Here is a 20,011-nt window from a genome sequence, read left to right as displayed (position 1 = left end):
CTAAAAATTTACTTAGTTTTTTCTCCTACACTTTAATTATAAGAAAATATTATTTATCGGTAATAATTATAAATATTCATATTATTTGCGAACATTTTTTTTATGTTTACTTTACTTAGAAAAAATTCAAGAGTCTAATTATAAGTTTTTAGTAGATATATAAGTTTTTTTAAAATCTTAACATAAAACCTTTAATCATTCATTTATAATTGTTCATTTATTACTTATTTTATTATGCATTTTAAAAATAATATATTATTTTTATGTTAATTCTATATCACTAAAAATTATTTTAACGAACTTAAATCATGTATTACTCATTTCCTTCCAAAGAATCAATATATAGAGAGAACTTTATATTTTAATATATAATTATTGAAGTACCTTTTTAAGTCTTCAAATTATAGATAGCTTATCTATTACGAATAATTTTTCATATTTCTAAGTCTGTTTTTGAATTTATTACTATTTTAATTCTTTTGATATTTTTAAAAAAATTTAAAAAACTAAAAATCTCACTTTAAATTTTTAACAAAACATCAAAGTTAACCATACTTAATTTTGAGAACTCATTCAAATGGATAATAAAGTCATAATTTCTTAATTATATATTATAACTAACATAAAAGAATAGGTATTATTCAACCAAGAAAAAGTATGGGTTTTTACCGTACTGCTAATTTAAGGTATTTATTTTTTGATAAAATTAATTCATGAATTGAGTTGAAATTACAAAGTTAAATAATAAAATTTATTATATAATCATTTTTGATTTAAAAATTAAAATAAAAATGAAAACTTTTAGACACCGCGCATAGCACGGCTAAATTTACTAGTTAATTAATACACGTCAGTAAGCTAACTAATAGTTAGTTACAGCCACCTCAACCTGCACTATATTCAACAAGCTATTCACTTTATTCTTCATCTTTTTCTTGGATGATGTAATGTAGACTAAAGTTTTTCACGAATCACTTGTGCTACCATTTAAAAATCACTTGTGCTACCATTTAAAAAGAACAAGTTTAAATTGAGCGGAGATCAAAATATTAAGTAATTTCTTTTTAATACGTGAGATAATAAATATTTCATAAAATTAATCGAGATATAAAATAAATTAATCCAAACAATATATGCATAGAAAAGATCTCTTTTTTTAAGAGATGAGAAATAACAAACACAAATGAAAATTAATTAAGGTGTGCACACAAACTGATATAAAGATATTATACTTGTGTTTAGAAATTTGATGTGATTCACTCAAAATAATTTTCTTCTAATAAATGTCATTTATTTGTTTAAGTACTCTTTTTTCTAGAGTGCGGTTCTTTTCGTTTTATGTGAATGTGAAATATTTTACGTATAGTATTATTTTTTTCCTTCTAAAATTGAACAAGGAAATAAAAAGAACAAGAATCCTACACGTTGACCACATACAACTTGTTGACTTCTTTGTAATAAAAACATGATTAAATAAAAGTCAACACACATATTGGTTTAACAAAGCTACACATCTTATGATTATGATATGCTTCTAATAATGCAAAACTTTACCACAAGTTCTATTTAATTAATCATAATATTTACTTAAACGTTGACATGATATAATGAACAAACACCTCATTTCCTTATTAATTAAATATTTGTAATTATTTAGTATTATGTTTTAACACATACAAATTTAAACAAAAACTAACTCTACATCAACTCTTTTTAATATAACGATCCGAGTTAATTGTGAGCACTTTAATTTATTTCACGAGTTATTTACTACTTATCACCATTTTGATAACCATATCGTTCAAATCAGTTTGCACAAAGTATTAAGCTAGTCTGCACGCACCTCAACTCCACAACACGAGGTAACTACTAGTCTTTTATCATTCTACCAAGTAACTATATTATTTTTATATCCGTCAAAACTTAAAATTTAAAATCTCATCGTTCTCAATCACTTCACTAATTACTATATATAATGGACCCTTTAAGTATCACCAAAGAAACTTGATTTTTCTTTTTTTCTTATTTATAATAGAAAATTCATTGTTAAAATACATATTTCGATTTTATGTGATATCCTTTTTGAAAAAAATATCGAGTTAAATTAAATGTGTCACGTAAATTTAGACAAAAATAGTATACGAGTAGCTACAAACAACCACCAGTGGAACCTTTCTCTTCTCTGCAAACAGAAACCGCCCAAAAACTTCTCTATATATATCTTCAAGAATCGCTAATTTTCTGTTGCAATTCTCTCTCAATAACTGCATTCAGTTTAAAGAGAAAGATCTCTTCATTTTTGAAGCTACATTGATCATTTCTTAGTCAGCTGCACTTCTTCTACTTCGTTTGGGTATCTCTGTTGTGTTCTCTTTCAACCCATTAATGGTGTTGATGTGAGAACAGAGGTGGGGTTGTTGAACTTTTTATTTTTTTTGGGCATTTCTGGTTTCTGGGTGTAGTGTTGATTGATATTCACGGACTTCTACTCTGTTTGTGTGCGTCAGTTGGATTTTTTGATCGAGATTGAAGTTTCATCGGAATTCAGGGAAATTGAATTTGGGTTTTTCTGCTAGTGTTGAAATATTGGAGTTTTGGGGTACATTTCTACATTTTCGATCAGCTATTAGCTATACATTTTATAGTTGTTTTTTTTTGAGTTTAAGAAGGAAATGCACGATGGTTTCTTGGCTGGATAGGACTGTATCAGCTTGTTGCCAACCTTTAGGTCGATATATCGGTTTGAGCAGCAGTGAAGATGGTGTACTGGGAGGTGAAGATTACCCATTGCTATGGTATAGAGACCTTGAGAAACATTCATGTGGCGAGTTCTCGTTTGCTGTGGTACAGGCTAATCAAGTATGCGAAGATTATGGCCACGTTGAACCAGGTCGTGAAGGTACCTTTGTTGGGGTTTATGATGGCCATGGTGGCCTTGATGCTTCAAGATTTGCCTGTGATAACCTTAGCCGCCATTTAATAAGTGAGATCAATTTTCTCTATTTTCTTGTTGCAGTTTTTTGACAATGGAATTTATGGTGTTTTTTCCTTTGCATTGTAAATTTTACTCTCGTAGTATTACTCTTGAAGTTTCTAGCTCTTTGATTTCGATTACTATTTGTTATTTCTTGTACTTCGATTGTATTATTATCTGCTTGTAGATACTGTTCGTTTTTTTGCAGCATATTTTGTCATGCTATTTTTAGTATCTTGTCGTGGCTTCTTCATTTGTAGTATTCCTGTACCCGGACTGCTTTATTATGCTTTTTTTATTTTAGCCGAGGGTCTATCGGGAACCTAACAAGGTAGGGATATGGTATGAGTACACACTACTCTCCCTAGACCCCCCTTGTGGGAAACCTTCTAAGATAGGGGTATGGTATGTTGTTGTTGTTGTTGTAGATACTGTTCGTTAATGATTTTTTTCTCTTAGTTTGTCTATAAGTAATTGTATAGTAGAAGGTTTCAATTGTCACCAAGGGTTTTGCAGTTTTCTCGCAGCTCAGGCTTTATTTGTTGCTGTAGTACTGGTTTATGTTTCTTCTTCAGAGTGACAAATAGAAACATAGAGGAACAGGATCATCTTTTTGGTACTCTTGAGAATTTTCAGGCTACGCAGCTAAACACAGTTTTTTACAGCGCTTGCTCGAGAAAAAGGAACAATAGATAAAGAAGTTCTTAATAATGCCTTCGCTGCAACTGAAGATGGCTTCCTTTCTATTGTGGAAAGGGAATTTCATGATGATCCAGAAATTGCGTCAACGGGGAGCTGCTGTCTGGTTGGTGTTATCTGGAAAAGGAGATTATATGTAGCTAACCTGGGTGACTGTAGAGCAGTATTAGGTCAAACAGGAATATTCAATAGGATTTTTGCTAAGCAATTGACTAATGATCATAATGTCAGGATCAAGGAGGTCAGGGATGAACTGAGAGCTCTGCACCCAGACGATCCAAACATTGTGACTTATGTCAGAAGAACATGGCGTGTTAAAAGCATTATACAGGTTTGCTTTTAAACACTAATATTCAACACAAACTTATTATGTTCTGTATCATTTTGAATTTTATATCTTGATATCTCATGACAGATGCTCATTCTTTTTAATCAAAAGCAATTTAGTTTCCATCATAGTCCTTAATGTTATCAGAAGATTAGTGAGCTTAAACTAAATTTGCGTAGTATTTATGAGGCTCTTAATTATAGTTTGTTGTCAGTGACATTTGGTGGCTTAATCCAAGAACAACTCTTTTTTAACTTGGGAAGTAATCTGCCATTATATCTGTTAAGTACATCCAAATATACTGAATAGAACTATATCTGCCTCGACCTTTTAACATATGTGTTTCCTTTTATGTTTATTTCTGCATCTTTTAGGTAACTAGAGCAATTGGAGATGCATTTCTGAAGAAGCCAGAATTTGCTATTGGTGCAATTCCTCTTAAGCGGCCAGTACTAAGAGCTGATCCATCTTTCTGTTCAAGAAACTTACAACCATGCGATAAATTTGTTATATTTGCTTCTGATGGGCTGTGGGATCTCTTAAGCAATCAAGAGGCTGTAAAAATTGTGCATGCCTACCCTAGACAGGTATCTGACATTTATTTGATAAAAATGTCATGTTTGTATGGTTAAAACTTATTATGTTTATCCAATATCAGGGCATAGCTAGAAGACTTGTTCTATCAGCCCTAAATGTGGCTGCACGTGCAAGAAAGTTGAAGTGCGATGACCTTATGAATTATGACAAAGGTGTCAGGAGGGCCTTTCATGATGATATAACAGTCGTAGTCATCTTTATAGATCACGAGAAGCTGAATGACAAATTAACTGCGCCTGGAATGTCAGTTCGAGGATATGTAGACACTCATCGACCATCAGATTTTAACATTGAGCAAGAGGTTGCTACAGAGACTGAACACACAGAGACTGAATCCACAGAGACTGAATCCACAGGGACTGAACCCACAGGGACTGAACCCACAGAGACTGAAGCCACAGGGATCGAACGCTCAGAGACCGAACCCACAAAGACCGAACCTACAGGGACTGAACCCACAGAGACCGAATGCTCAGAGACTGAACACACAGAGACCGAACCCACAGGGACTGAAGTCGCAGAGACCGAACCCACAAAGACTGAACTCACAGTGACAGTATAACAAGTTGTTTGCAGTTGTTCTTTTGTAGGGAAGCCTGGATCTCCCATTTTGATATACAGTCCAGATGAACAGCAAGACTATTAGGTTACCCATATGCCACCACCATCCAAATTTTTGAATGTACAAAGACATGCTGAGAAAACTGTCTCCTATTGTTTGTTTACCACAATATCTGTCAATGTAAGGCCATAAACACATTCTGTTTCAAGATGTATACACATGAACCCCACAATCTTGCCTTTTGAAGATTTCTTGCTTGTTCTAAAAATTGTCTCTATCTCTATCTCTTGCAAGGGTGGATTTTCATCTTATTCCCTTTGTCGCAAAATTACATCAAATTATTTTTATTTGTATATCGTAAATGTTATGGAATCCATTTGGCTTCTTCTGACGGTGCTAATAATGCTGTTGAGAACCTACTAAACCATAAATTTTTTCTTGTGCCCTTGTCTGCAACTATGCAAACATGGAATGAAATGTGGTGAAATTAAATCTTTTTTCTAAATTCTACAGAAGTGTTTTAGAACCGAGAAGGGAATTCCATATTTCTCTAAACTCTACTATTGGTTCAATAATATATTAAATGATTTTTCTTGACGGATAAGTCATTATCTTAAACGACATATCAAAATTAACCCAATTCAACTGACTCATATAGTATGGATGGTTTGGTCTCACTAAGTCATAAACAACAACATAGTGAGTGTAATTTCACAAGCGGAGTTTGGAGAAGATTGTGAGTACATAGCCTTATTACCCTACCTTGTATGAAAAAAAAGGTGGTTTTCGTAGGCCTTCGGCTCAAGTAAAACACATCAAAATCAAGAATGGGTAGGAAATACAGTAGCAAAGAAATCATGCTCAAAATAATTCGAATAAGAAACATTAGCCACAACAATATATGATAACTAAAGCAAAAGAATCAACAGGTAATAATAATTAAGTTTATACTAATTTGTTAAAGGTGATGAGGCTCAGGTCATTTGAGAATCCATTTGTTTATCAGGTTACATGTGGTTCGGTTGTACCACCAAATTGTGAAAAATAACGATAATTTTTTGGAGGTAGAATAAATATCTTTGATATTTATACTTAAAGAAAAATCTAGATAATTAGATGTTGATCTTCTTGCAAACATTGGAAAGTTGGCAGCCAAACCTAACAGTAACTCCAATTGTTCCTAATGTGCATCTTATGAAAGATGATGATGATTCCTTTGATGATCCAGATGGATACAGAAGGTTAGTTTGAAAGTTCAACTTGGCTCTTCTTGATGTTACTTTAGCAGTAATTGTTGTTAGTCGGTTCATATCTGCACCTACAATCAAACATTGTTCAGTTTTGGAACAAAATTCTATGTTATTTGAAAGGAGCTCCTGGACTTAGCATATTATATAGCAATCACAATCATGCTTGTATTGAGTATTTGCAGGTGCCGATTGGACTGGATCCAAAATTGATAGAAGATCTATTACAGGTATTGTGTCTTTGTTGGAGGGAACTTGGTGTTATGGAGAAGTAAGAAGCAAAGTGTTGTATCTCGACCCAGAGCAGAATCTAAAGAAAGAGCTATGTCACAGTCTACATGTAAAATTATGTGGATACATAATCTTCTTACTAAAATTGGGTTAAAGCATCACATATCAGCAAAACTCTGGTGTGATAATCAAACTGCTCTTCATATTGCCTTGAACCCTGTATCATGAAAGAACAAAACATATTGACTTTGATTGCCATTTTATTAGTGAGAAGATTCAGGAAAGGTTAATTTCCACCATGTTAGGATATAAGCGTCCACTAACACTCAATGAATCGGGTCTCTTGACACAGTAAGAACAATAATGCAAGCACAAACAGTAAGTAAAGCAACACAAGCACTTCACATGGAGAAGATTCAGGAAAGGCTAATTTCCACCGGCTATGTCCAGCTCATCACTTTGTCAATTTCTGATCTAAACAGAATTTGATCATCCCTAACTAACTTTACCATCTATATATCTCTTCAAGAATCGCTTATTTTCTGTTGCAATTCTCTCTCAATAACTGCATTCAGTTCAAAGAGAAAGATCTCATTTTCAATCTACATTTATCACTTTTTAGTCAGATGCAGTTCTTCTACTTCGTTTTGGTATCTCTGTTGTGTTTTCTTTCAACCCATTAATGGTGTTGATGTGAGAACAGTGGTGGGGTTGTTGAATTTTCTGTTTCTGGGCATTTCTGGTTTCTGGGTGTAGTGTTGATTGATATTCACGAACTTGTACTCTGTTTGTGTGTCAGTTGGATTCATTCTTGTGTTTTTTATCGACATTGAATTTTAGTGTTGTTTGTTCGGAATTCAGGGGAAATTGAATTTGGGTTTTTCTGCTAGTGTTGAATTATTGGAGTTTTGGGGTACATTTCTACATTTTCGATCAGCTATTAGCTATACATTTTTATTGTTCTGTGAGTTTAAGAAGGAAATGAAAGATGGTTTCGTGGCTGGATAGGACTGTAGCAGCTTGTTGCCAACCTTCTGATCGATATGTCGATTTTAGCAATGGTGAAGATGGTGTTCTGGGAGGTGAAGATTACCCATTGCTATGGTATAGAGACCTTGAGAAACATTCATGTGGCGAGTTCTCTTTTGCTATTGTACAGGCTAATCAAGTATGCGAAGATTATGGCCACGTTGAACCAGGTCGTGAAGGTACCTTTGTTGGGGTTTATGACGGCCATGGTGGCCTCGATGCTTCAAGATTTGCCTGTGATAACCTTAGCCGGCATTTAATAAGTGAGATCAACTTTCTCTATTTCCTTGTTGCAGTTTTTTGACAATGGAATTTATGGTGCTTTTCCTTTGCATTGTAAATTTTACTCTCGTAGTATTACTCTTGAAGTTTCTATTACTATTTGTTATTTCTTGTAGTTCGATTGTATTATAATCTGGTTGTATATACTGTTCATTTTTTTGCAGCATATTTTGTCATGCTATTTATAGTATCTTTTTGGTACTCTTGAGAATTTTCAGGCTAAGCAGTTAAACACATTTTTTTACAGTGCTTGCTCGAGAAAATGGAACAATAGATGAAGAAGTCCTTAATAATGCCTTTGCTGCAACTGAAGATGGCTTCCTTTCTATTGTGGAAAGGGAATTTCATATTCTTGATCCAGGAATTGCGTCAACGGGGTCCTGCTGTCTGGTTGGTGTTATCTGGAAACGGACGTTATATGTTGCTAACCTGGGGGACTCTAGAGCAGTATTATGTCATACAGGAAGATACAATAGGATTTCTGCTAAGCAATTGACTAATGATCATAATGTCAGGGATGAACTGAGAGCTCTTCACCCAGACGATCCAAACATTGTGATTGGTTTCGGGGGAAGAACATGGTGTATTAAAGGCATTATAAAGGTTTGCTTTTAAATACTAATATTGAACACAAACTTGGTGTGTTATGTATCATTTTGAATTTTATATTCTGATGTCTCATGACAGATGCTCATTCTTTTTAACCTCAAATATGCTTTTGAACACTGACCTACACAAAAATTGATTTGTCAACTTGGGAAGTAATCTGTCTCGGCCTTTTAATTTGCCTTTTAATATAGGTGTTTCCTTTTATGTTTGTTTCTGCATCTTTTAGGTAACTAGAGCAATTGGAGATGCATCTATGAAGAAGCCAGAATTTGCTCATGGTGTGATGAAACCTTTTAGGGGGCCAGTAGTAAGAGCTGATCCATCTGTCTCTTCAAGAAAGTTACAGCCATGCGATAGATTTGTTATATTTGCTTCTGCTGGGCTGTGGGATCTCTTAAGCAACGAAGAGGCTGTACAAATTGTGCATACCTACCCTAGACAGGTATCTGACATTTATTTGATCAAAATATCATGTTTGTATGGTTAAACTTATTTTGTTTATCCAAAATCAGGGCATAGCTAGAAGACTTGTTCTATCAGCCCTGAATGTGGCTGCACGTGCAAGAAAGTTGACGCGCGATGACCTTATGAATTTTGACAAAGGTGTCAGGAGGGCCTTTCATGATGATATAACAGTCGTGGTCATCTTTATTGATCACGAGAAGCTGAATGACAAATTAACTGTACCTGGCATGTCAGTTCGAGGATTTGTAGACACTCATCGACCAACAGATTTTAACATTGAGCAAGAGGTTGCTACAGAGACCGAACACACAGCAATCGAACCCACAGGGACTGAACCCACGGAGACTGAACCCACAGAGACTGAACCCACAGGGACCGAACCCACAGGGACCGAAGCCACAGGGACTGAACCCACAGAGACTGAACACACAGTGACCGAACCCACAGAGACCGAAACCACAGAGACTGAACTCACTGAGACGATATAACAAGTATTTGGCACTTGTTCTTTTCTAGGGAAGCCTGGATCTCCCATTATTGCCTCGTTTTACCAATTAACATTTTGATATACAGTCCAGATGATCAGCAAGACTATTAGGTTACCCATATCCAAATGGTCATCGGCAAATTTTGAATGTACAAACACTTGCTGAGGACACTACCTCCTATTGTTTGCTTACCACAATATATTTGAATGTAAGGCCATAAAAGTTGGCATTGTGATCGGAAAAAAAAAATACATTCTGTTTCAAGATGTATACACATTCTTGCCTTTAGAAGATTTCATGCTTGTTCTAAAAATTGTGCCCTTGTCTAAAACTATGCAAACATGGAATGAAATTTGGTGAAAATAAATCTTTTTTCTAAATTCAACAGAAGTGTTCGTAATGATCCCCAACCGATTTCAAATAACAAAATATTTTTTGAGATGATTTTCGATTATATTGGTAACTGAATTGAACTACAAACTAAGATAGTAACGGAAATAACAGAAAATGGGGAAGTCGAATAGTAGCTTCATGACTCGATAAAATCTGCAGAAATAGAAGAGAAATGGAATGAAAAAATTGTATAGAAGGAGAGATTTTGGAGAAGAACATACCGTGCAAATTCATGCCCTCTCTATTCTGTTAGTCAGTTAAATATACCATTTAATCAAATTGCCTGAGTTGGCAAGTCTTACTAATCCCAACCTTTGAAGCTCAGTAACTCGCAATAAACCTCGACCCTCCACGTGGTAATTATTATTACTACATTCTGAATAAACCCCAGCTCATGACAGTGTTTTAGAACCAAGAAGGAAAAGCCATATTTGTCTAAATTCTATTATTGGTTCAATAACTGAGATATAAAATTCTCTAGAGAGTCTCGAATAGTTATTTACTCAATTTTATGAAAATTCATAGGAGGTAATTCAATCAAACGATTAATATATTAAATGATTTTTCTTAAGGGATATGTCAAAATCTTAAACGACATATCAAAATGAATGCGAATAACCCAATTTAACTGACTCATATAGTATAAGATGGTTTTCTCTCACTGAGTCATAAACAACAACATAGCGAGTGTAATCTCAAAAGCGGAATTTGGAAAAAAGATGTGATTTACTATATGCCTTCGCTCAAGTAAAACATATCAAAGTCAAGTGAAAGCAGTAGCAACAAAAAAAATATGATAACTAAAGCAAAAGAATCAGCAGGTAATAACAACCAAGTTTATACTAATCTGTTACAAAAGTTGATGGGATTCAGGTCTTTTGAGAATCCATTAATTCATCGACAATGGGAATCCTGCTTGGCCTTCTCTCCTATGCCGAATTTGCATGTTCCCTCAAGTCTTTACTGCACACTAGGTTTCATACAAAGGACTTGGGCCAATTGAAGTACTTTTTGGGAGTAGAAGTGAACAAAAGCAAGATGGGAATTTTTCTGTCTCAGATAAAGTATTTAAGCTTCTTGACTTCGACAACACAAAATAATTATTTCAAAAAGAAAGATATTTATTGAATTGTGATCAATTTTAAAGGAAATAAGTTACTGATCTTAACAGAATCTGATCATCCCTAACTAACTTTACCACCTATCTCTTCAACAAAACCTTCTATATATCTCTTCAAGAATAGCTTATTTACTGTCGCAATTCTCTCTCAATAACTGCATTCAGTTCAAAGAGAAAGATCTCTTCTCCTCCTTCATTTTCAAGCTACATTGATCATTTCTTAGTCAGCTGCAGTTCTACTTCGTTTTGATATCTCTGTTGTGTTTTCTTTCAACCCATTAATGGTGTTGATGTGAGAACAGAGGTGGGGTTGTTGAATTTTCTGTTTCTGGGCATTTTTGGTTTCTGGGTGTAGTGTTGATTGATATTCACGAACTTGTACTCTGTTTGTGTGTGTCAGTTGGATTCTTTCTTGGGTTTTTTTTTATCCAGATTGAAGTTTTAGTGTTGTTTGTTCGGAATTCAGGGAAATTGAATTTGGGTTTTTCTGCTAGTGTTGAAATATTGTAGTTTTGGGGTATATTTCTACATTTTCGATCAGCTATTAGCTATACATTTTATAGTATTTTGAGTTTAAGAAGGAAATGAAAGATGGTTTCTTGGCTGGATAGGACTGTAGCAGCTTTTTGCCGACCTTTAGGTCGATATGTCGGTTTGAGCAGCAGTGAAGATGGTGTTCTGGGAGGTGAAGATTACCCATTGCTATGGCATAGAGACCTTGAGAAACATTCATGTGGGGAGTTCTCTTTTGCTATGGTACAGTCTAATGAAGTATGTGAAGATTATGGCCACGTTGAACCAGGTCGTGAAGGTACCTTTGTTGGGGTTTATGACGGCCATGGTGGCCTTGATGCTTCAAGATTTGCCTGTGATAACCTTAGCCGCCATTTAATAAGTGAGATCAACTTTCTCTATTTCCTTGCTTTTCTATTTATTTGTTGTTAAAATAAAATACTTGTTGCAGTCTTTTAACAATGGAATTTATGATTTTTTTTCCTTTGCATTGTAAATTTATGGTATTATGCTTTTTTTATCTGAAACCTTCCAAAGTAGGGGTATGGTATGTGTACACACTATTCTCCCAGACCCCCTTGTGGTATATTGTTGTTGTTGTGCTATAAATGTTATTGCCTCATAACAACAATTTATGATTTCAAGTTTTGGTAGAAATGATATTCATAGTGATTATGTGCAGAGTTGCAGCATTTTTCCATTCTGTTTATGCTCTATTGCATGTTGTAGCAGTGTTAGAAAATTTTTCTCTTAGTGTTAGTAAATGTTTCTCTTATCGCGCAGCTTCGGCTTTTTTTCTCCTTTATTTGTTGCTGTAGTACTGGTTTATGTTTCTTCTTCAGAGTGACAAACAGCAACATTAATTATCTTTTTGGTAGTCTTGAGATTTTTCAGGCTAAGCAGCTAAACACGCTTTTTTTTTTACAGCGCTTGCTCGAGAAAAGGAAACAATAGATGAAGAAGTCCTTAATAATGCCTTCGCTGCAACTGAAGACGGCTTCCTTTCTATTGTGGAAAGGGAATTTCATGATGATCCAACAATTGCGACAACGGGGTGCTGCTGTCTGGTTGGAGTTATCTGGAGAAGGACATTATATGTTGCTAGCCTGGGTGACTGTAGAGCAGTATTAGGTCATACAGGAAGATACAATAGGATTTCTGCTAAGCAATTGACTAATGATCATAATGTCAGGATCAAGGAGGTCAGGGATGAACTGAGAGCTCTGCACCCAGACGATCCAGACATTGTGCGTCGTGTCGGAAGAACATGGCGTGTTAAAGGCATTATACAGGTTTGCTTTTAAATACTAATATTCAACACAAACTTATTCTGTTATCTGTTAATTCTAGTTTCTTCATCCAAGAGCAACACATTTTTAACCTCAAAAATTGATTTGTCAACTTGGGAAGTGATCTGCCATTATATCTGCCTCGGCCTTTCCTTTTATATTTGTTTCTGCATCTTTTAGGTAACTAGAGCAATTGGAGATGCATCTCTGAAGAAGCGAGAATTTGCTCATGGTGTAATGGAACCTTTTACGGGGCCAGTAGTAAGAGCTGATCCATCTGTCTCTTCAAGAAAGTTACAACCATGCGATAGATTTGTTATATTTGCTTCTGATGGGCTGTGGGATTTCTTAAGCAATGAAAAGGCTGTACGAATTGTGCATGCCTACCCTAGACAGGTATCTGACATTTATTTGATAAAAATGTCATGTTTGTATGGTTAAAACTTATTTTGTTTATCCAATATCAGGGCATAGCTAGAAGACTTGTTCTATCAGCCCTGAATGTGGCTGCACGTGCAAGAAAGTTGAAGTGCGATGACCTGATGAATTTTGACAAAGGTGTCAGGAGGGCCTTTCATGATGATATAACAGTCGTGGTCATCTTTATAGATCACGAGAAGCTGAATGACGAATTAACTGTGCCTGGAATGTCAGTTCGAGGATATGTAGACACTCATCGACCATCAGATTTTAATATTGAGCAAGAGGTTGCTACAGAGACCGAACACACACAGATAGAAGCCACAGGGACCGAACCCACAGGGACTGAAACCACAGGGAGTGAACCCACAAGGACCGAACGCTCAGAGACTGAAGCCACAGAGATCGAACCCACAGGGACTGAAACTACAAGGAGTGAACCCACAAGGACTGAACTCACAGAGACTGAAGCCACAGAGACCGAACCCACAGGGACTGAAACTACAGGGAGTGAACCCACAAGGACCGAACGCTCAGAGACTGAACTCACAGAGACTGAAGCCACAGAGACCGAACCCACAGGGATTGAAGCTACAGAGACCGAACCCACAAAGACTGAACTCACAGTGACAGTATAACAAGTTGTTTGCACTTGATCTCCCATTTTTGCCTTGTTTTACCAATTAACATTTTGATATACAGTCCAGATGAACAAACAAGACTATTAGGTTACCCATATGCCACCACCATCCAAATTTTTGAATGTACAAAGACATGCTGAGGAAACTACCTGTTATTGTTTGTTTACCACAATACATTCTGTTTCAAGATTTGTACATTCTTGCCTTTTCAAGATTTCTTGCTTGTTCTAAAAAAATTGTTATTTTCTAGTCTATAAATTTGCTGTGATGGGATTTAACTGCTAATATCTGGCCATTGGGCTACATCTACTCCGATTTTAAACGGAAAAAAAAGATGATCTAAATAAATCTTGTCTAAAAATTTTACCAAAGTGTTCAAGAATTAAGATGGCATTAGTTATTTGTCTAAAATTCTACTATTATTAGTTTAATAAATGAGATATAAAGTTCTCTTATGAGTCTCAATAGTTATGTACTCATTTTTTGAAAAATGATAGTAGAAGGTAGTTCAATAAAACAACCTTTTATGATAAGATTGATTTTCTTAAAAGGTATATCAAATCTTTTAAATTAAATAAGTAACGATAACTAAATAATATTTTATTTTATTTATTTTTTTTAGCTTTAATTATTGATCCTTATAGTTCTTCCGTTAAACTCATTCCAACATCACTTAATACTTAACTATTGTTGATCATTGTTTATATACTTTTCTTCCTTAATAATCTTCCTCCACAACCTTTTTACATTACGAAACTCTGTAAAGTTATATAATAATTTTTCTCCCATGTTTCGGTCATTTTCTCTATCATTTGTATACATGTATATGTGGTTTAAGTCTCAATCTTAGTATGTTTAGTGGTATAATGCTTGATACGAAAAAAGAATGATTATCTTTAAATTAGAAATATTTATCTCAATTTCTTAAGTTAATTATATGAGATATGATCACTTTGTCAGTTACTGATCATCCCTAACTAACTTTACCATCTATATATCGCTTATTTTCTGTTGCAATTCTCTCTCAATAAATGCATTCAGTTCAAGAGAAAGATCTCTTCATTTTTCAAGCTACATTGATCATTTCTTAGTCAGTTGCACTTCTTCTACTTCGTTTGGGTATCTCTGTTGTGTTTTCTTTCAACTCTTTATGGTGTTGATGTGAAAACAGAGGTGGGGTTGTTGAATTTTCTGTTTCTGTGCATTTCTGGTTTCTGGGTGTAGCGTTGATTCTTTTTTTTTTGATCGAGATTGAAGTTTTAGTGTTGGGATTCAGGGCAATTGAATTTGGGTTTTTCTGCTAGTGTTGAAATATTGGAGTTTTGGGGAAGGATGTTTCGTTGGCTGAAAAGGATTGTATCAGCTTGTTGCCGACCTTTAAGTGTATATGTCGGTTTGAGCAGCGGTGTTGTGGTAGGTGAAGATTACCCAGTTCTATGGCATAGAGACCTTGAGAAACATTCATGTGGGGAGTTCTCTTTTGCTATTGCACAGGCTAATCAAGTATGTCTAGATTATGGTCACGTTGAACCAGGTCGTGAAGGTACCTTTGTTGGAGTTTATGATGGCCATTGTCGCGTTGATGCTTCAAGATTTACCTGTGATAACCTTAGCCGCCATCTAATAAGTGAGATCAACTTTCTCTATTTTCTCATAACAGCAATTTATGATTTCAAGTTTTGGTACAAATGATATTCATAGTGATTTATGTGACACAGTTGCAGCATTTTTCCATTCTGTTGATGCTCTATTGCATGTTATATCGTAAGGGTTTTGCAGTTTATGTGGGATTTTTCAGGCTAAAGCAGCTAAACACACATTTTTTTACAGCGCTTGCTCGAGAAAATGGAACCGTAGATGAAGAAGTCCTTAATAATGCCTTTGCTGCAACTGAAGATGGCTTCCTTTCTATTGTGGAAAGGGAATTTCATGGTGATCCAGGAATTGCGTCAACGGGGTGCTGCTGTCTGGTTGGAGTTATCTGGAAAAGGAGATTATATGTTGCTAACCTGGGGGACTCTAGAGCAGTATTAGGTCATATAGGAAGATTCAATAGGATTCTTGCTGAGCAATTGACTAATGATCATCATGTCAGGATCAAGGAGGTCAGGGATGAACTGAGAGCTCTGCACCCAGACAATCCAAACATTATGTCTCGTGTCAGAGGAACATGGCATGTTAACGGCATTAAACAGGTTTGCTTTCAAATACTAATATTGAAAACAAACTTATGTCATGATCTATTGTTTCCATCATAGTCCTTAATGTTATCCGAAGATTAGTGAGCTTAAACTAAATCAGGCTCTTAATTCTAGTTTCAGTAGCTTTATCCAAGTAGAACTATATCTATCTCGGCCTTTTAATATATGTGTTTCCTTTTAGGTAACTAGAGCAATTGGAGATGCATTTCTGAAGAAGCCAGAATTTGCTCTTGGTGCTGAACCTCTTTCTGGGGCAGTAATAAGAGCTGATCCATCTGTATCTTCAAGAAACTTACAACCATGCGATAGATTTGTTATATTTGCTTCTGCTGGGCTGTGGGATCTCTTAAGCAACGAAGAGGCTGTACAAATTGTGCATACCTACCCTAGACAGGTATCTGACATTTATTTGATCAAAATGTCATGTTTGTATGGTTAAACTTATTTTGTTTATCCAATATCAGGGCATAGCTAGAAGACTTGTTCTATTAGCCATGAATGTGGCGGTACGTGCAAGAAAGAAGTACGATGACCTTATGAATCATGACAAACATGTCAGGAGGGCCTTACATGATGATATAACAGTCGTGGTCATCTTTATAGATCACGAGAAGCTGAATGACGAATTAACTGTGCCTGGAATGTCAGTTCAAGGATTTGTAGACACTCATCGACCATCACATTTCAATATTGAGCAAGAGGTGGCTACAGAGTCTGGAGTCACAGAGACCGAACCCACAGAAACCGAAAGCTCAGAGACCGAACACACAGAGATCGTACCCACAGAGACCGAAAGCTCAGAGACCGAATCCACAGGGACCGAACTCACTGAGACGGTATAACAAGTTGTTTGCACTTGTTCTTTTCTAGGGAAGCCTGGATCTCCCATTTTGATATACAGTCCAGATGAACAGCAAGACTATTAGGTATACAAATGGTCATGGGCAAATTTTTGATTGTACAAAGACATGCTGAGGAAACTACCTCCTATTGTAAGGCCATAAAAGTTGGCACTGTGATCGAAAAAAAAAATACACTCTGTATACAGATTCTTGTCTTTCGAAGATTTCTTGCTTGTTCTAAAAATTGTCTCTCTCTATTTACATCTCTCATGCACACACAAACACGCAGAGCTAGGGGACTGCGGGTAGAGTTTCATCTTAACCTCTTTGTCGGGAAAATTACATCAAATTATTTTTATGTGTATATCGTAAATGTTATAGAATCCATTTGGTTTCTTCACGTGTTTTACTAAATCCTCTTTTGAAGGTGCTACTAATGCGGTTGAGAGGCTACAAAACCATAAATTTACTATTAAATGATTTTTCAATATCTTAAATGACATGTCAAAGTTAATGTGAATAACCCAATTCAACTGATTCCACAAGCGAAATTTGGAGATGATTGTGAGTACATGGCTTTTACCCTACCTTGTAGGGAAAAGAGAGGCCATTTCTGATAGGCCCTCGACTCAAGTAAAACATATCACAATCAATAACAAATAATATGATAATTAACGCAAAAGAATCAGTAGGTGAGTTAATTCAAAAGTAGATAGTCTTTTGAGAATCGATGGCCTTCTCTCTTATGCGAAATTTACATGTTCTGTAAGCATTTGAACTTAACAAAATAAACACCTATGGTTTCATTGTTAACAGAACTCGTCAATGGCAGAAACCTTTAAGAGTAGTAACTCAGAGAGAAGAAAGGGAATCAAATATTTCTTATCCAGCTCATCACTTTGTCAGTTACTGATCTTAACAGAATCTGATCATCCCTAACTGACTCTTCAATAAAAAAAAACAACTTCTATATATATCTTCAATTCTCTCTCAATAACTGCATTCATTTCAAAGAGAATGATCTCTTCTCCTACTTCATTTTTGAAGCTACATTGATTATTTCTTAGTCAATTGCACTTCTACTTCGTTTGGGTTATCTCTGTTGAATTTTCTGTTTCTGGGCATTTCTAGTTTCTGGGTACTTCTACTCTGTTTTAGTGCTGTTTGTTGGGAAATTGAATTTGGGTGTTTCTGCATTTTGAGTTTAAGAAGAATGTATCGTTGGGTGGAAAAGATTGTATTAGCTTGTTGCGAGCCTTTAAGTCGAAGTCTCCCTTCGAGCAGGGGTGAAGATTACCCATCTCTATGGTCTAAAGACCTTGAGAAACATTCATGTGGGAAGTTCTCTTTTGCTACGGTATCTGGTAATCCAGTATGTGAAGATTATGGCCTCGTTGAACCAGGTCGTCAAGGTACCTTTGTTGGGATTTATGATGGCCATGGTGGCCCTCAAGCTTCAAGATTTGCCTGTGATAACCTTAGCCGCCATTTAATAAGTGAGAGATCAACTTCCTTTATTTCCTTGTTAATATAACAAACTCTGTTTAGGGTTTTAGTTTCTTCTTCAGAATGACTAAACAAACACACTTGTTTTTTTTTACAGGGCTTGCTCAAGAAAGGCGAACGATAGATGAAGAAGTACTTACTAATGCCTTTGCTGCAACTGAACAAGCCTTCCTTCATCTTGTGAGGGAGAGATTTGACGATGACCCATTGATTGCATCAAAGGGATCCTGCTGTCTGGTTGGTGTTATCTGGAATGGGACATTATATGTTGCTAACCTTGGGGATTCTAGAGCAGTATTAGGTCATGATCATATAGAAAGACCCAATAGAATTGTTGCTGTTCAATTGACTAATGATCATAATGCCAGTAACGTCGCCATCAGGAATGAACTGACTGCTTTGCACCCAGACGATCCAAACATTGTTGTTTATGAAAGAAATGCATGGCGTGTTAGAGGCATTATACAGGTTTGCTTTTAAAATACACAGAGACTTGTTGTGTTCATGATGCTGATTAATTTCCCTTTATGTTTTTTAGGTAACTAGAGCACTTGGAGATGCATATCTGAAGAACAAAGACTTTGCTCTTAGTACAAGTTACCCAAAATTCCACCTTAAAGTACCTATTACGCGACCAGTAGTAAGAGATGATCCAGAAATATCTTCAAGAAACTTACAAGCTGTTGATAGATTTGTTATCTTTGCTTCTGATGGACTGTGGGAACTCTTAACCAATGAAAAGGCTGTAGAAATTGTGAATACCTACCCTAAAAAGGTATCTGTTATTCCCCCACTGGCTTTTAATTGATCAAGATTTATGTTTGTAACTTATTTTGTTTATATCCAATATCAGGGGATAGCTAGAAGACTACTTGTATCAGCCCTGGATGAAGCGGCAAGAGTTAAAAAAATAAAGTATGATGAACTAAAGAAGATTGGCAGAAATGAGAGGAGGAACTTTCATGATGATTTAACAGTGGTGGTCCTGTTTATAGATCACAACATGCTGAACAGAAGATTATCTGTGCCTGGAATGACAGTTCGAGGATTCGTTAACGCTGCTCCTCAACGATCAACATTCAATATTGCTCAGCAACAGCCTGGTAATGAGGAAGAACTCGGTGACATGCCATAACAAGTTGTTCTTTTCTAGGGTAGTGACACTCCATGTGCCAAGTTTTGATATAATACAGTCTACACTCTATTGTTCGTTTACCACAATGTAACGCCATAAATACATTCTGTTTTCAAGATTTATAACATGCTTGCATTTTGAAGATTTCTTGCTTGTTCTAAAAATTGCTATGATATGATGGGATTTAACTGCTAGTATCTGGCCATTGGGCTAAATACACTAGCGGAGAAACCATGATGATAAACAATAGCAACAGCAAATAATATGATTAAGTAAAGCAACAGAATCAGTGGGTAATGCTAACTGAGTCGTTAAAGCAAAGGTTATTTTACCAAATAAGTATACTCTTTCTCTGGGCACAATCCACTAATAATTCAATATCCATCAATAGAATCTGCTATTCAGCTTGACATAAGCTCTAGTCCCAAACATATAATATT

General features: G+C 35.6%; 5 protein-coding genes across 5 annotated transcripts; all 5 read left to right on the top strand.

Moving 5' to 3' along the window:
- Positions 1 to 2,191: 2,191 nt before the first annotated feature.
- On the top strand, positions 2,192 to 5,406 carry LOC101251345 (probable protein phosphatase 2C 43). Its single transcript, XM_010313758.3, has 4 exons — positions 2,192 to 2,983; positions 3,640 to 4,004; positions 4,376 to 4,588; positions 4,660 to 5,406. The coding sequence occupies exons 1-4, from the start codon at positions 2,680 to 2,682 to the stop codon at positions 5,158 to 5,160; spliced, it is 1,383 nt and encodes a 460-aa protein (XP_010312060.1). The 5' UTR covers positions 2,192 to 2,679; the 3' UTR covers positions 5,161 to 5,406.
- Positions 5,407 to 6,408: 1,002 nt separating this feature from the next.
- Positions 6,409 to 9,836, top strand: LOC101251048 (probable protein phosphatase 2C 43). The gene is made up of 4 exons (XM_004249682.4): positions 6,409 to 7,930; positions 8,197 to 8,552; positions 8,785 to 9,000; positions 9,071 to 9,836. The coding sequence occupies exons 1-4, from the start codon at positions 7,627 to 7,629 to the stop codon at positions 9,509 to 9,511; spliced, it is 1,317 nt and encodes a 438-aa protein (XP_004249730.1). The 5' UTR covers positions 6,409 to 7,626; the 3' UTR covers positions 9,512 to 9,836.
- Positions 9,837 to 11,132: 1,296 nt separating this feature from the next.
- Positions 11,133 to 14,082, top strand: LOC104644307 (probable protein phosphatase 2C 25). Its single transcript, XM_010314095.4, has 4 exons — positions 11,133 to 11,919; positions 12,465 to 12,829; positions 13,007 to 13,222; positions 13,294 to 14,082. Exons 1-4 carry the CDS (start codon positions 11,616 to 11,618, stop codon positions 13,882 to 13,884), a joined length of 1,476 nt encoding a protein of 491 aa, XP_010312397.1. The 5' UTR covers positions 11,133 to 11,615; the 3' UTR covers positions 13,885 to 14,082.
- Positions 14,083 to 14,685: 603 nt separating this feature from the next.
- On the top strand, positions 14,686 to 17,154 carry LOC101250757 (probable protein phosphatase 2C 43). Its single transcript, XM_010314094.4, has 4 exons — positions 14,686 to 15,514; positions 15,718 to 16,082; positions 16,270 to 16,482; positions 16,553 to 17,154. Exons 1-4 carry the CDS (start codon positions 15,220 to 15,222, stop codon positions 16,928 to 16,930), a joined length of 1,251 nt encoding a protein of 416 aa, XP_010312396.1. The 5' UTR covers positions 14,686 to 15,219; the 3' UTR covers positions 16,931 to 17,154.
- A 944-nt stretch (positions 17,155 to 18,098) lies between these two features.
- Positions 18,099 to 19,715, top strand: LOC101250464 (probable protein phosphatase 2C 43). Its single transcript, XM_004249680.5, has 4 exons — positions 18,099 to 18,426; positions 18,534 to 18,904; positions 18,975 to 19,211; positions 19,290 to 19,715. The coding sequence occupies exons 1-4, from the start codon at positions 18,144 to 18,146 to the stop codon at positions 19,569 to 19,571; spliced, it is 1,173 nt and encodes a 390-aa protein (XP_004249728.1). The 5' UTR covers positions 18,099 to 18,143; the 3' UTR covers positions 19,572 to 19,715.
- Positions 19,716 to 20,011: the final 296 nt, after the last annotated feature.

This window comes from Solanum lycopersicum, chromosome 10 (genome assembly GCF_036512215.1).
Source record: "Solanum lycopersicum chromosome 10, SLM_r2.1".
In the NCBI taxonomy this organism is placed as follows: domain Eukaryota; kingdom Viridiplantae; phylum Streptophyta; class Magnoliopsida; order Solanales; family Solanaceae; genus Solanum; species Solanum lycopersicum.
Note: the sequence above shows the minus strand (reverse complement) of the source record. Positions and strands in the feature narration are given on the sequence as shown.